General features: G+C 43.8%; 1 protein-coding gene across 1 annotated transcript; it reads left to right on the top strand.

Moving 5' to 3' along the window:
* Window positions 1-2,364: 2,364 nt before the first annotated feature.
* On the top strand, window positions 2,365-13,542 carry APOBEC2 (apolipoprotein B mRNA editing enzyme catalytic subunit 2). Its single transcript, XM_038380336.2, is given in 7 exon segments — window positions 2,365-2,373; window positions 4,694-4,797; window positions 12,441-12,622; window positions 12,625-12,753; window positions 12,756-12,848; window positions 12,851-12,921; window positions 12,923-13,542. Coding segments are annotated over 7 exon segments (642 nt in total). The 3' UTR covers window positions 12,977-13,542.
* The last annotated feature ends 1,651 nt before the right edge of the window (window positions 13,543-15,193 follow it).

Raw genomic sequence — 15,193 nt, 5'->3', positions numbered from 1 at the left:
GGAGATTGAAGTACTCTATGCATCTGTAGAAAGGATCAAATTCTGCTCTCAGCTACTGCAACTCCCTGTAGTTTCAAAGAATGCTACATGGGTGCAGCATTCTTTGAAACTACAGGGAGTTGCATCTTCCTACTTGAGAGCAGAACATGGTCCAACATGTACAGCATTGACAACGCCAGTGCAAGCTCTTTGCCATACATTCATCATCTATCTATCTATCTATCTATCTATCTAAAGGTTTTTATATAATGCCTAGATAACATGGTGATAGGCACGATATCAAAATGACAATAGAGAAGAGTAGATTCAAATCTTGGCTTCTCTCCTGAGACAATTAATACCAGTTGTCTGGTATGGAGCCAAAGAAATACACTGGGACCAGCTTCTTGCACAAAGCTAAAAGGTTTTATAGGGGAAAACGCTCCCCCTTCTTTCCCTCCAATCTCTCTACCTATCCTTACCTTTAAACTATATCTATGACAAGGACCCCTCGGAAATCTTTGCAGTATGAGGCATGATCCCAAAGAGGGGAGGAAGAGCAGGAGCAGACAGCTGATGGGCCAAGGGGGCTGAGAGAAGGAAAGCTGGCTCTGCACATCACTGTCGGTGGGGGGTATTTATTTATCGAGTAAGGGTAGTTACAGCTGGAAAAATAGGAGAAGGATCACTGCCAAACAATGTATCTAGGGAGTTGTTTTGTTACTGCCATCAGCTGTCACCTTGGAATAAAGAGCAAGTCCCAGCTATGACTAATACAGCCAGTGTCTTATTTCACTCTTGGATCTGGCCAAGGAATGTTTCTCTGGCCTAGGAATACAATGAACTCCCTAGCAAGATTCTTTGCAGCCAGGTCTCTTCTTCATTCCCAGACTCCTGAATCCCCCTTCAAAATGCTGGATAATGTTATGATCAGATTATAAATACATTTGTAATTATGCAACTAAAATTCTAGCAACTAAATCTCATGCTTCAGGGCAGAAGCTGATTCCTGGCTTGGAGTCAGGAAGGAACTTGTGTGGCATTGCACAACTGGCCAGCTGCATTATGTGTGTGGACTTGGAAACTGTTTATCTCTAAAACATCAGATGTTGGCCACTGCCAGAGATGGGATACTGGAGTTATGAACCAATGGTCTGATCTGACATATGGCTCCTTTGCTCTCTCACATTTCTTGCAAATACGACGCAAAACCCTTAGCACCTGACTCCTGTTAATGCAAATGGATAACCCTCTGCTTACTGACAGGTGAATTGACCCTTTGCGAGTATCCCTCTGGAATGGAGGCTTCAGCATTGGTAGATGATGCCCCTGTGTGCTCACCATAGGAAAAAGCCACGTGCACACATTTTAACCTCAGAAAATAAATGCTCATGATTAGAAGGCCACTGACAAAGGATCTGAATGGAAGAAAGGTCAAAGGGTTTGGGTGTGTTTTATTATATTTTTTCCCCCACATGAGAAATTAATACACCGGGAAAACAGACAAAGAATTTTGTTTGTCAGATGAATTTAAGGGACTGATCCTGCTCCCATTGAAGTAAATGGCAAAGCTCTAAAAGTCTGAGACAAAACCCACTAAAGCGAAAAGGATCAAACCTCCAGTTGCTATCCAGAACTGGGTGTCACCTTAGTGTCCCCTCTTACAACTGTACAGCAACCATTCCCTATCCTAGCCTGTACCCCCCACAGCTCTGCGTGCGCACCTCCTCCTTGACCTGCAGTGTTCCCTGTTCCTCCAGACTGTAATGACAGTAACTTCACATCTGCTGGACCCAGGCCCAAGTCTCCCTCTCTTGGCTAGCTGAAGGAAAAATAAATTACTGTGCTGAGCATGACATTACTATGTGCAGTCACTAGGCACGCATCCATACACACGTACACACATACACACATGCTTTTGGGGAGCTATCCATTGGTCAAAAAGCCTGGACCAGACCGATGGATGCTTTTCCCCCTACAGTTCTAAAGCAAATGTCAGACTGACAGCATCTCTCTGGCATTCCTTTACATATTTGGCCCAAGCACAGACTGGTGGGGGTTGTGACTACTTAGTGCACTGCCCTAGATGGAACTGCGCAGCAGCTGGGGAAAGGCTGGATGGAACCAGAATCTCAGCGGCACATTCCGGAGATTAGATGAGAGCTCGCGTTGATCTTTGCAGTTTGGCTGGGCCAGTGAAAGCTAAAGGCTGCAAGAGTAGTGGCACCATGATTAATCTAGCTGTTGAGATCTCCCAGAAATAGAGACAGTGGGTTGGGGGATACAAGAGAGGACGGGATTTTTTTTTTTAGAGGGTGGGAGGAGAAAAGGAAAGAGCAGTCACTCATCAGCTGAGGATTCCCATCCACAAAATCACTCCCCAAAATGTCAAAGGTGAGAATGACTGGACAAGGGATCTGGAATTTGAACATAGTTACCAGTCAAGAGGAAAACAATACTCTACCCTCTAGCCAAGGAAAGTATTCCAAGCTTTAAAAAAAGCATAGGAAAAATTATATATATCCCATGGACAGACTGTCTCAGAACTTCTCAAATCCCTTAGTGTTGTGTTGTCACAATACAATCCGCCCCAGAAGTGTCAGTCATCAAATAAACAACTAGCACTCACCAAGTTTCAGAAAACAGTGTCGGTGCAGCAAGGTGAAAAGGAGTACTTGTGGCACCTTAGCTGTTCTCTGCCCCAGAAATAGCTGCATGTCAGTGGTGCAGCCTGTGGGGAGTTGGGAAGACCCTTGGGATTCTTTGAGATGCTATAGAAAGGAAAGATCATTGTTAGTAAAGGGACAAAAACTGAACAATGTGCAATAAGAAAAAATGACTGAACAAGTGTGAATGGTCCAAATCTGTCATGATGTGGGGCAACATAAAATTACAGAGGCACTGAATGCAACACCGTAGTTAGAGTTGAATTACGATTGCACTGAAAGCAGAAATTCAGCCTCTTTGATATGTATGCAGAATGCAGTGTATCCTCCCCAAACTTACAGCACTTACTCCTTGAATACAGAACTAATATTTAATAGCTTGGTTGGCTGAACCTCTGTCATCATGGGTTCGACCTTTAGCACAGCAGTCAAGATGCTGGAGGTTTAATTTCCAACTGGCTCTGGAGGAGTAAAATGTGAATTCACAGCAGCTATATGCTTCTTATTTATTTTCAGCCTAGAGGCATGTCAGGAACTGTTTTAAAAGATTAATCTGTATTCAAGCTCGATGAAATGAGAAGCACCTGGGATTTGCATCAATTTCCCCTTTAAATTCAGAATGAGATTTTTTTGTGAAATTTGGAAACATTTCACACCATCCTCAATAGAAAAAACAAACCTTTCTAGAGGTTACAAGAAGCCCAAACAAGATCTGGGTTCCCCACTTTTGCAGAGCAATACAGACATCCCAAACTTGTATCAATAAAACTTTATAGACCCCTAATGCTATTCTATGTGGTCTTTTTAGGATAGCTGGATTCCATGCTAACCTGGTTCAGGCAAAATATAGTAAACACCACCTCAGAACTTCTCCTGAACAATCCCATACTCTACCTCCCACACACTGCACGTCAGTCCTAGACCCCATTGCTGCTTACTCCTGATCTATTACTATACAACCTCCTGGCCCCACACGCAAACTCCAACCTGATCCTCAACCCCACCATAGGCTCCTACTTCCAGTCTCTAGCCTGCCTTCCACCCGATGCAATTACTAATCCGGTGTTCACGAAGGTGGTGTAAACAAACCAAGGAATAACTGAGAAGTCTTTTAATTATTTATGATTTGTTTGCAGTGCGATTTCCACGCATCCAAGAAGGAATGGTCCCTGCCCCAAGCAGCTTACAGACTAAGGAGAGAGAAATGTAGGGAACAAGGACCAGATCCTGAGCTGGTGTAAACTGGCCCAGCCCTACACCCCAAATATTTCCTCTCTGTATAACTGTATAGGGCTGACTTTAATACTCCTGGGGTGAAATTCTGGAGCTTTTGACATCAGTGGGGATTGTGTCATTGGCTTTGATGGAACTAGGATTTTGCCCCTGTTGGATCCCCGTCTTTCAGTGCCCGCTCCACAAAAGCATGGTTTGCCGAGGGTGTAATTTTCAGGCTCTTGGGAGGGCTCCAGCTGTAATGTCTGCAGGAGGCCGCATTGAAGTGTGGCTCAGCCCCATCCATTATCCAGGGTGATCTTTATATAAAACAAAGCAGGGCCTCTTCCTGCTCCTTCCTACCCAGTGGTTCCTCAAGGGCAGGATGATAGAATGCTGGCAACTCAGGGCAGGAGGGAAAGAGGCCAGTCCTACAACCTGCCCTGACAGTTTTCTGTCCTGCCTGTGGATAAATAGCTGACTTCTGCTTCCTGGGTTTTCCATCCATGCCCTAACCCGCCCACAGTGAATTCGTCACTTCGTTTTAAATGCAAAAGGGGAGCGAGGGAGATTGATAAAAGGCCTTCACAAAAGTGAGGGTGGGTGATGATATCTGAGAGTTGTCGGATCATTCTGTCACCTCATCCAGTCACTGTCACTGCAGCATTGTTCCATATTTAGCTCCCAACAACTGCGTCTAGGACTGGAACTCCCAACTCCCTTCCTCCCCCCGCCCCCGGTCTCTGCTCCTTGCACTGGTCGTGAAAAATTGCTTCCTCTCTTTTCTTGTGGTCTGAACCCAGTGCACCAGCACCCGAGAGGATGGCTGAAACCAGGAAGAGCCCAGCGACACCCAGAATGGTGAGGAGCAACCTGAAAATGCAGAGGAGAAGAAGAAGAAGGAGCTGGAGAAACTGCCGCCCTTTGAAATCGTGAGAGGGTAAGATAAATCAGTGCACAGAGTTTAGTTTTAAAGAGGCAGTGAGTAAACAAAGCCAGGATGATTCATTTCCACTTAGCTTCTCACATAGTCTGTCCAGGGTGAGGTGTCTGCCTGAAGTTTTAATGTTGGTTAAATAAGGATGAAATTTGGGGCCAGTGCAAGTCTGAAAAGGGATTTTTTGAATTTTTCTTTATATTGTGCAGGTTGCAATTCTTCCTACAGCTGAACCTGTAGCTAGGGTAAAGTTGCTTGGTGAAGAGAGTTTCACTGCCTAAGTGTAGGAAGGATTCTAATCAGCGTGCAACTCACTGTATACATTTATGAGCCTGATTCTACCAATTCTCTCTTGCCAATGCTGACAAGTCACTTAACATGCGAGTAGTCAAACTGGTTTCAGTGGGATCACTAGTCAAGTAAGGTACTACTAGTGTAAGGGTGGAAGAATTGGGCCCTTGAAGAATACTGAAATACTGATTTCTTGAAGGGGTCTTGTTTGCAAGTTCCTCTGTTGCTGGGTTAGGAAAAATACCAGCCCTAGAGCTAATGGGGTGGGTGGAGAGGGGCAAGCAAAGGAGACTGTTGACTTTAGTGGAGTCGCATGGCTGTTACAGAAGTGCTGGATTGCCCTTCTTGGGGACTATCCTCTGTCCATTAGTATCCACAGGAGTGGTAGATTCTGGACAAGAGTGGTGAAAGCTTCCCCAACACCCACCCTCCCCAAACAATCTTCAAAGGGCTCCAAATTATTGTCAGAAAGGCCAAATATGTACAAAGTTATCCAGTGTTAAGCAGTGAAACAGCCACAGATTAGAGAGCCTTCATCCTTTATATAAATTATAAATCACAGCAAAATACAGACACGGCTGCCAAATTTTACTTTTTAAACTCTTAAAATCTACGATTTTCCATGGGTCTAATGAGCTCCATGACTCCTGGAAGGTTGTTTGTTTTTTAAATAGGGACCCAGAATACCCACTTGCTCCCCCAATAATGGGACCCTAGAATCAGCCCTGAAAATACTCACTGCTGTGTTGTGCCCCGCGCTATGGATCATAGGGGCTAGATTTTCAAATGAGCTCAGGAGTCAGATTTTCTCAGGCTCAGCACTGGGGCCAGACTGTCGAAAGAGCCCCACTCACATTTAGCTACCAGATCATCAGTCAGTTTCAAAAGTACTCAGCACAGCGCTTATTTGTAATGAAAGAGGTGCCAGGGCTCAAGCCATTTTTTTACATTCATATCCACTGCCGCAAAGCCCAGAGGTGGCATGATTATGAGCCGCCAAGCTCAGCCCTGGCACAAATTAAGCACTGACTCAGCAGCTCCCACTGTGACACTGAGGGCCAGATTTTCAAAACAACTCAGCATGTTGGACGTGGGGGTCTTTTAGAAATCTGGCCACTTATTTAGGAGTCTAAATGGGTGATGAGCTCTATGGGAAATCTGGCTCACGTTCTGAGTGTTGAGCCCTTCTGAAAAAGCACAGCCTACAAGAGGATCCTTATAAGATCCCAATACAATAAACCATACAGCTAATACAAGCACGGAATGATAATTAATCAATGGACAAATGATTATACATTAATAATACATGAGGGAAAAGCGTGGCTAGGAAAATCTGTCTAATCTACCATCCCTAAGCATTTCTAATATGCCTGGCACTGTACTATCTAGATGCAACCATATATAATTTAAAGTGTGGCTTAACCAGAAACCTGCCATTATAAAAATGTTATGGTCTAGCTCTGTACTTATTCTCTCCCAAGATTGCCAAGCCTACGTGCTCAATTAATAAACCAAAATGTGATTATTTTCCAGCAGCCTTTAACACAGACTTCAATCCAGGAACTGAAAATCCAGCTGGGGCCTTTCTGCCCTGTTACATCATCACTAATAAGAAAGCTTCTACCATCAGAACTCAGCTGGCAATTCTGATGATGATGATGATGATGCATAAGGCAGGATATTCTCTGTCTCTCTCCCCCTTCTGTGTTGCCTCCACACAGGGCTAAAGTGAATGAAAGCTTTTGGTCCAAAAATCAGCAGATGTGATTCAAAGATACACAACGAGCAAACATGTTGAGTAACAAGATGCCATTTGACTTGTCACTTGCTGACTGTAATGGATATTCTGATATAAATAATTACATTAAATTGCTCCGTCCCTAAATTCTACTTGTTTTTCTCTCTGGATTTCACCTGAGAATAATTTTGTTTTCTGGTCTCACAATCTCTTTTAAAAGTCTTCTGTCATTTTTGATGATTTAAAAATAGCGGGCCACATTCGGGACCCGATTCTCCACCATCTTGCTCTTGGTAGGATTTTTAAGTCAATACCATTGTCTTCAATGAAAGCAGAGTTGGGCCAATGCAAAGTGCTTCTGAAAATCCTACCCAGTGTCATGATATTCACCACTATAAAGTGAATGCTAAGTGGGCGTACAATGCTACCATTCCAATTTACACCCATTTTGCACTAGTGAACTTACTGCGTATGGTGTGTGACAAGGCAGAATCTGGCCCTGTGGCCTCAACGATACTTTTTATTTCTGTGACATTACATGTCTGTTACCGAGTCCCAGTCAGAGCTGCTGGATTTAGGATTGCCAACTCTGACTGAAGCTATTCCAGGAGATTTTTTTCCCCCCAACATGACAATGTCATTTTCTTAAACTGTCCTATTAAAATCTCCTGGATTGCTTCCAATAGTCACCGGGAGATGGATGCCGATTCCGGGAGACTCCAGGCCAGTCCTGCAGGGTCGGCAACCCTAGCTGGATTGCCCTTCTTTGGAGACTATCCTCTGTCCATTACTATCCACAGGAGGGGTAAACTTTGGACAAGAATGGTGAAAGTTTCTCCAACACCCCTCCACCAGCTTATGCTCAAATAAATTTGTTAGTCTCTAAGGTGCCACAAGTCCTCCTTTTCTTTTTTGCGAATACAGACTAACACGGCTGCTACTCTGAAACCCTCCACCAGTGGGTCTCATCTCTCTTCTGGAGACCAGCTCTCAGGATGAGATCATGAGACCAAAGGTCTTTATCCTTGGCCTCTGTACTGAGACTGACAACAAATGGAACAATTGGTGCCAGCTGTTATGGTGGCTTTTATGATGTGGACGGGGAACTGTGCTGTGCGTCCACTAGGAACTGAGCTAAGACCATAAAACCCAAGATATTTATACCTTACTAATCACTGTGCTATTTGAGGATTGCTCCCAAAGATCTACCTTTTGCTGTCCGACGAGGTCCAGCAGGAGATATGGCTACCTGGGATTATTATTGATGTGCTGGGCTCCTAAGGGTGAGCAGTGGGAAAGCAAATGAAGAAACAGGGAGATAACAGAGGTCTCTCAAGAAGAAACTGAAAAATCCAGCAACTTACCCTAATGTTTAAGATATTGTATTCGGAAGTCCTGGGACTGCAGATGGGAATCTTTCTCTGTGCCTTTGTTGGATGTGATCCCAGTTTGGATTTTCTAGTTATTTATAAAATTTCAACAGAGAGCACCAGTTATCCGGCTAATGAGAGAATTTACAACTCCAAATGCCCCAGCATGTGTGCTCAATTACACTGTGTACAGTTCAAGCATGTCAATTGTCAATCTTGGATTAGGGACATTTTATGACCCTTGCCAAGTGCTTGATGCTGCTGCCCTACAGCCCCAAGAAGTCTCTGCTTTGCAAATAGGCTGGCAACCTGATTCGCTCTTTACACTTAAGAACATTAAAATCCTTTTCTCAATGTTACAGCCAGATTCAGCTGGCTGTAACACTTCATGGGATTCAAACGGATACATGAATTTACACTACATTCCTCTGGGGGAGAAAATGAGAATCCCTAGCACAGACATGCAGTGGGAAATCCTTCCCCTTTTCCTTGGTTGTGGTAGGCTCCAGTCATGACAGAGCAGTTTGGTCCACTAGAGAATCTTTGTGCCATTGTCATCAATGAGCCCCACACAGTTTTGTTACTGAATGGCTGCTACAGAGCCAGTGAAGGAAGCATGAAACATTGCTTTTATGTAGGCCCTATATAACCAGAGACCATAGCTCCTGGGTTCTATTGGTTGGTTCAGCCACTGACGTTCTATGTGACCTTGAAGCAGGAGCCCTTCCCTTTCCCCATCTGTAAAATGGGCATAACATTTATACAACACCTTTCATTCAAAAATGGATATATAAGATCATCCTCATTTTACACACGGGGAAACTCATGCCTAGAGAGGTTTAATAACTTGTTCCTTGTCACACAGCAACTTAATATCAGGGCTAGAACTAGAACCCAAGTCTCCTGAGAACCAGCCACTTCTTTACCATTTAGCCCCTTTACTTAGCTATTTGAGAGATGTATTGTGAGGCTTAACGAATTGTAAAGTGCTATAACTTCCTCAGATGAATGATGCAAATCATCATAATTACCTATCATTATGCATGTCTGAAATGCTCAAAGGTTAGACCATGCACTGGCAGAGGTCCAAAGTGTGTGCAATCTTATGGTACATGTGGTTTTCTCTTTTTCTGCTGAATCACTTGCTATACAGATATCACAGCCATAGAGTCAGAGACCACAACTCGTACAGTTTTTGATTGCTGAGAATAGGGACAACAAGTCCTGTGACAAGGATTTAAGTTCTCACACTACAGATGTTTAGATGACATACTTGTGCTGGAATATTCACACTGCTCTGACCGAGATGGGTTTAAATCAATCCCTTTTCATGAATTAGTACTCTCCGCACCCATAATGAGCAAGGGTTTCGATTTCCAAGATCTCCGCCAGCAATGAACAATCTTAGATAGTTTCTTGAGGTTTGTTTACTGGAAATAAAGCGATCTAGTGTATATTCCACATTGCTAGGAAAACAGATTTGGTTTAACATCCCAGATAATCCCAGCCAGCCTAGTACACGATAGGGAAGAGATTTATGTAAGGTCTGATTGGAGGGCCCAATTTAATGCACTCTGAAGTCAATAGGAGACTTTGTATTGACTTTAAGAGCTTTGGATCTGGCCCTCACAGATAAATGACTCATTAAAAGATAAAGAGACATTCACCCCTGCTGTAACTTCACTGAAGTCAACTGAATTATATCAGGGATGAATTTGTATGTAACTATTATATGTTAAATTTTTAAATAAATATGTTAATTTCTTGTAAAATAACATCTTGTGGCTTTGCAAACCAGCCTTTGACACAAGGGGAGGCTGGCTCGTGCTGGGTGGAACCTTTTGATTTTTAAAAGGAGTCACTAATTATCTCGGAGGTAAAGTCATGAAGTTTGCTATTACCAAACAAATGTAAATTTTTTTAGACTCAAGGAATGAGAGAGAGTAGGACTTTCACCCAGTCCATGTGAGGGAAGCACTATGGTCTGATCCTGCTCCTAATGAAATCAGTGGGAGTTTTGCAGTTCACTTACAAAGGAACAGGGTTAGGCTCTTAATGAGATACCTTTAAATCTTCGTAAGGGGAAAAGGAGAAAGTATTGGCAAGAGGAGAAATTTTGAAGGTCACTTTGCTTGGTCTGTTAGGGCTTGCTTAGATTAGGGAAACTTGCAATGATATGTATTAGTGAAAACTCCTAATGCAGACACATTGCACGAGGGCCCAACAGAACTTACATTTGGGCAGCATATCTACATTAGATGTCTGAACTGGTATAATCGCATCAATGCAAATTTCCCTAGTCTAGACAAGCCCTTGATCCTTCTGGCCCTTTCTTTTTGATTACACATGAAAATAGGCAATGAAGGCATAATTCAAAGTCTACTGAAGTCAGCAGGAGCCTTTTCATTGACTCCAAGGGGCACCAGACCCAAGTGTTCTTCCTTTTTACTCTTATTTTGAACGAAAATGTAGTAAGCGGTTTTAAATACTAGAATCAAATCTCTGCTGTTCTACATTTTTCAGTTTGTGCTTGGCCTCGTACTATATTTATAATCCTCTATGACTGCCCTGTCACCAAAGCATCTTCAAACACAGGAGGAATTGTTTGCTCCTCAATCAAAATGGAGAGGCCTTGTCGACCTTACTATTTTTCTTCACCAGCGACCGCAACAGACCCCTCATTGGCAACCACCACCATTTTAACCACTGTGCTGCACAGACTGGCTCTGAGCAGGATTAGAGAACACAGTGCCCTAATCCCCTGCAGCCGGTATATAGCAGAGTTTGCACTGTGGCTAGCACCCACGGAGCAGCACCGCTAGGAAACGTGAAGCAGAGTACTTGAACTGCAGCCCTAGAACTTTAAAATTACATTATAAAATATTCAGGGTTTGGGCTGTCATTTGACTAGGTTTATGTAAACCCTTAGCAAAATGGGGGTCCCAATCAGGAGATTGGCCCATCGTGAATGTCATCCCTCCCCTCTTAAATGGTAAGTGTCCGATGGTACCAGGGCTACAGCATTTTATGGAACTAAATATAAAACTCCCCTAAACAATTCCAGAGAACATCCTGTTCTGGAAAATGACCACAAGCAAATTCATCTCAGTGGTGACAAATCACTGAGATTACATTCATTTGGAAACCGGGGAAGGAACAGTTCACAATGATTTCAGGGGGAGATGCACCTATTTATACCAGGGCTAGATTTAGTCTCCTATATCCACATTCAACAAAGCCACAGCACAGTTGATGTTAGAGGACCAGAACTAGAAGGGCAGGCTAACAGCCAGGACTGAAATATGCTTTCATCAGTGTGTGCAGAAGCTTGCCGTTTATACGCTAATACTAGCCAGTCATCTGCCTCCGGTCAGAAGAAAGTCAGTCTAGATGGAGAAGAGTTGACAGACCAGAGTTCTGGACTGTTAGGGTACTGTAGGCTACCATTAAGGGGCACTGGCAGAGCTGTGGAGGGGCTTCACATTGGAATTGCAGGTGTGCAGCTCAGATCTGAAATGCTCTAGCAGACCTGTACCCAGGGAAGTCATTTTCCTGCAGCAATTTAAAAAAAAAAAAAAAAAAAAAAGACATTCAAACAACACACCAAAGTATCTTCAAGAAAGTCACTCCTTGTGCTGAGTGGTCTTGAAATACTCTAATAGAGAATATAACAAGATTTGCAGGGTGTGATGCACCCGTCCACACAACCCAAAGAAGCCAGGCAGAGACAATATGGGACTGGGAGCCACAACCCCAAGGTTCTATTCTTATCTACATACTTATATGGCCTTGATGACTAGACTGTCTGAGCACCTCACAACAATTAAATTTTTCATCTTACAGCACCCAGGTGAGGTAGGAGATATAGTCCCTAATTTGCAGGTGAAGAACCAAGGCACAGGGTAGATTAAGTGAGTTGCCCAAGACCACACAGGAAGTCTGTGGCTGAGCTGAGGAACGGAACCCAAAACTTCCGAGTTCCTGTCCAGTGCCCTAATTCTTCATTCCAGTCCTGCTATTGCCTGGTTGGGAGCCTTGGACAAGTCACAAGTTCTTTGACTCGTTTCCCCCCCCCCCCATCTGTAAAATATGGTACTTCTATTTCCACTGAGCATGGCAGGGAGGGTATGAGGCTTGACTAACACTTGTCAAGAGCTTTGGCTGAGAGTTGCTGTTTAAAGGCGGCGTGTTACTATAGGGTACGTTCTAACGCGGAGGCATTTCTCTTGCTCTCCCCCTCTCCATAGGGAGCGCTTCCCAGCCTTCTTTTTCAAATTCCAGTTCAGGAACGTAGAATACAGCTCAGGCAGGAACAAGACCTTCCTGTGTTATGTCGTGGAGATCCAAGGCAAAGAGTCTGGGAGCTTTCGGGGTTATCTGGAGGACGAGCATGCAGCAGCCCATGCCGAAGATGCTTTCTTCAACAACATCTGCCCACGTGCGATCCCAGCCTGCGCTACAGCGTCACCTGGTACGTCTCCTCCAGCCCCTGTGTGCCCTGTGCTGACCGGATAGCCCAGATACTGCAGAAGAACAAGAACTTGCGCCTCTCCATCCTGGTAAGCGCCTCTTCATGTGGGAAGAGCCGGAGATGCAGGCCGCCCTGAAGAAACTGAAGGCATCTGGATGCAAACTGAAGATTATGAAGCCTCAAGACTTGAGTATATCTGGCAGAACTTTGCAGAGCAGGAAGAAGGAGAGGCAAAGGCCTTCGAGCCCTGGGAGGACAATCCAAGAGAACTTCTTGTATTACGAAGAGAAGTTATCAGAGGTTCTGCACTGACACCCATGACCGTGCAGGATTTCAGTTTGCTCATTTAGCTTCTTGCTTTAATGGCAGACAGACTCATGTCATGTCTTAAGGCAGAAAGAGAGGCTTTTAAGGGTACTGTCACTGCCATCTGTGACTCCAGCTCCCCCTCGGTCTGACATGAGCATCACGAAACTTTGCCCTTGGTAGTACCTTACCCACTGCAGCTAGCAATCCATTAGCATGATCGTCCCCACTATAGGGCATGTAGAGGCATACTGAGCTCTCTCCCTCGCAGGGACTTGTCAGTACCTCTCGGAATTTCACCCCTCTGCCCCAAATCACTTTTCCTTAGGAAACAAAGGGGAGGATCATTAGATATAGCAAGAACGTACCACTCTTTTCTAGGTGGTGATGTTTGCACATCTAATGGAACTGGAAGAGGAGGATTGGTTCTAGTCCCCTAGAAAAATATCAGAGAAGGGCACTATTATAGTATGTCATCCCTTCCGCCACAAAGCTTGAAGAGTGCATAACTAATTTTGAGCAACAAAGCCCTGAAACATCGGGAGCTGGTAACGTGTCTCTCTCTCTCATCTCTCCAGGGCCAGCTTGTAAGAGATCTGTCACCCAGTGGAGAGCCAGGCATGACAGACTTGGACATCTGGGACACGCCTTCAGCTTTTCAGAGCTGCTTTGAATCAGGCCAGAATGCAACAAAAACCTTTAGCAGACATGGCCCTGATGAACTCTGACTACATTTACCATGTAGCATTTAGGCATTTTGTTTTTTATTTTTAAAATAAACTGCACTGTCTTTGTCAGCAAGACAGGAGAAGGCTATGTGCTGTGCTTAACTATATGAATGTAGTGGACTTCAGTGGATTGGCAGGAGAGAGACCAGGGATAGCTTTAGCGTAAAAACCACCCCACTTTAGATCAAAGCTGCAAGTTCGATAAATGTATTGAGCAAGCACATGGCTTATAAATGCCAAGGACCTTTTCAAAGACAAACGCATAGATCTATAGAAAACAAAATTATTCATTTTCCACCATGTATAGATAATCCAAAACTCAATGTGGGAGTTCTAGACTGTTACAGGCAATATGCTGGAGGTCTTCTGGTGACATTCTGAATGCTCAAGTATTTATCTTCTCCCCTTGGCCTATGAGATGCTCATGCTACAAATTGGGAAGGGCAAAGGAGTTAATAAATTGGTAGCCCCTGCAGAAACTCACAGCAGCTGTGATTTCACCCCCATTCCCCTTCTCCTTACAGGGGCTACTACATTTAATCTGATGGGGAAGAACCATGGCCTTATAACCCACCCATTAAATGTTTCACACTTGAAAAAGTACAGTGCAATAGGAAGAGGGAATTCCCAAGTACAAAGAAATTTCAAGAGCCAGCATGAATGTGAGGGGAACAGAGAAAACTGTGGGTATGTGACTTCCCAGTTAAAGTCTACACAGAATGGGTCGAAAGCTCATAGGGAGGCTGGTCAGCCAAGATGCTGAATAAGATGGGATTCACACTTCCAGCTAAATTTCTGACTCACGGTGGTTTTTGTATCACCAGCACCAAGCAATATCAAAAGGAACAGCAGACCATAGGAGGGTAAGAGAGGTGTAAAAGACAAGTATGGCCAACAGTTTTACATGTCAGTGTCCCATTGGGCACCAAACCATAGCCAAAGCCTTCAATACAAGGACATGAATAGTGATAAGAAACCAATGTGCAGAGCAGAAAAATAGTTGCTATTGATTTACTGTTTGTGATTGTTACCGGATTTAGACAACAAATATAAATAAGATACAAAAAACCTAAATCCATGCACATATTTTTGTACATATTTATGCTTGTTTACAGATCTAATATTCCAAGCTCTATTTGTCAAACTCAATCCTTTAAAAAGTTATTTCTGTGTTTGGCTACAGCAATTATATACCAAAAACAACCTCTACAAGGGACAAAGGGCAGTCAACAAATCATGTGGGCTTTGTGTTTTTTAAGGTGTTACAAATACACACAGGAGTGGAAGGACAGAATCACCCAGTTGCAACCCCTCTAGCCAATTAAAGAGTGATATTCATGATCTGCAAAGATTCAATCATTTTCAACTGAAAAGGAGGAGAGTAACAACATGAGGCCTTTTAAGATTAGAAAAGGATTTGCAGAGCTCCATCAATTATGTAACGAATCCCACACAACACATGCTGTTAGTAGCTTCTGAATAGAGAAGGGTTTCC

Source organism: Dermochelys coriacea, chromosome 21 (assembly GCF_009764565.3).
Source record: "Dermochelys coriacea isolate rDerCor1 chromosome 21, rDerCor1.pri.v4, whole genome shotgun sequence".
NCBI lineage: Eukaryota > Metazoa > Chordata > Testudines > Dermochelyidae > Dermochelys > Dermochelys coriacea.
Note: the sequence above shows the minus strand (reverse complement) of the source record. Positions and strands in the feature narration are given on the sequence as shown.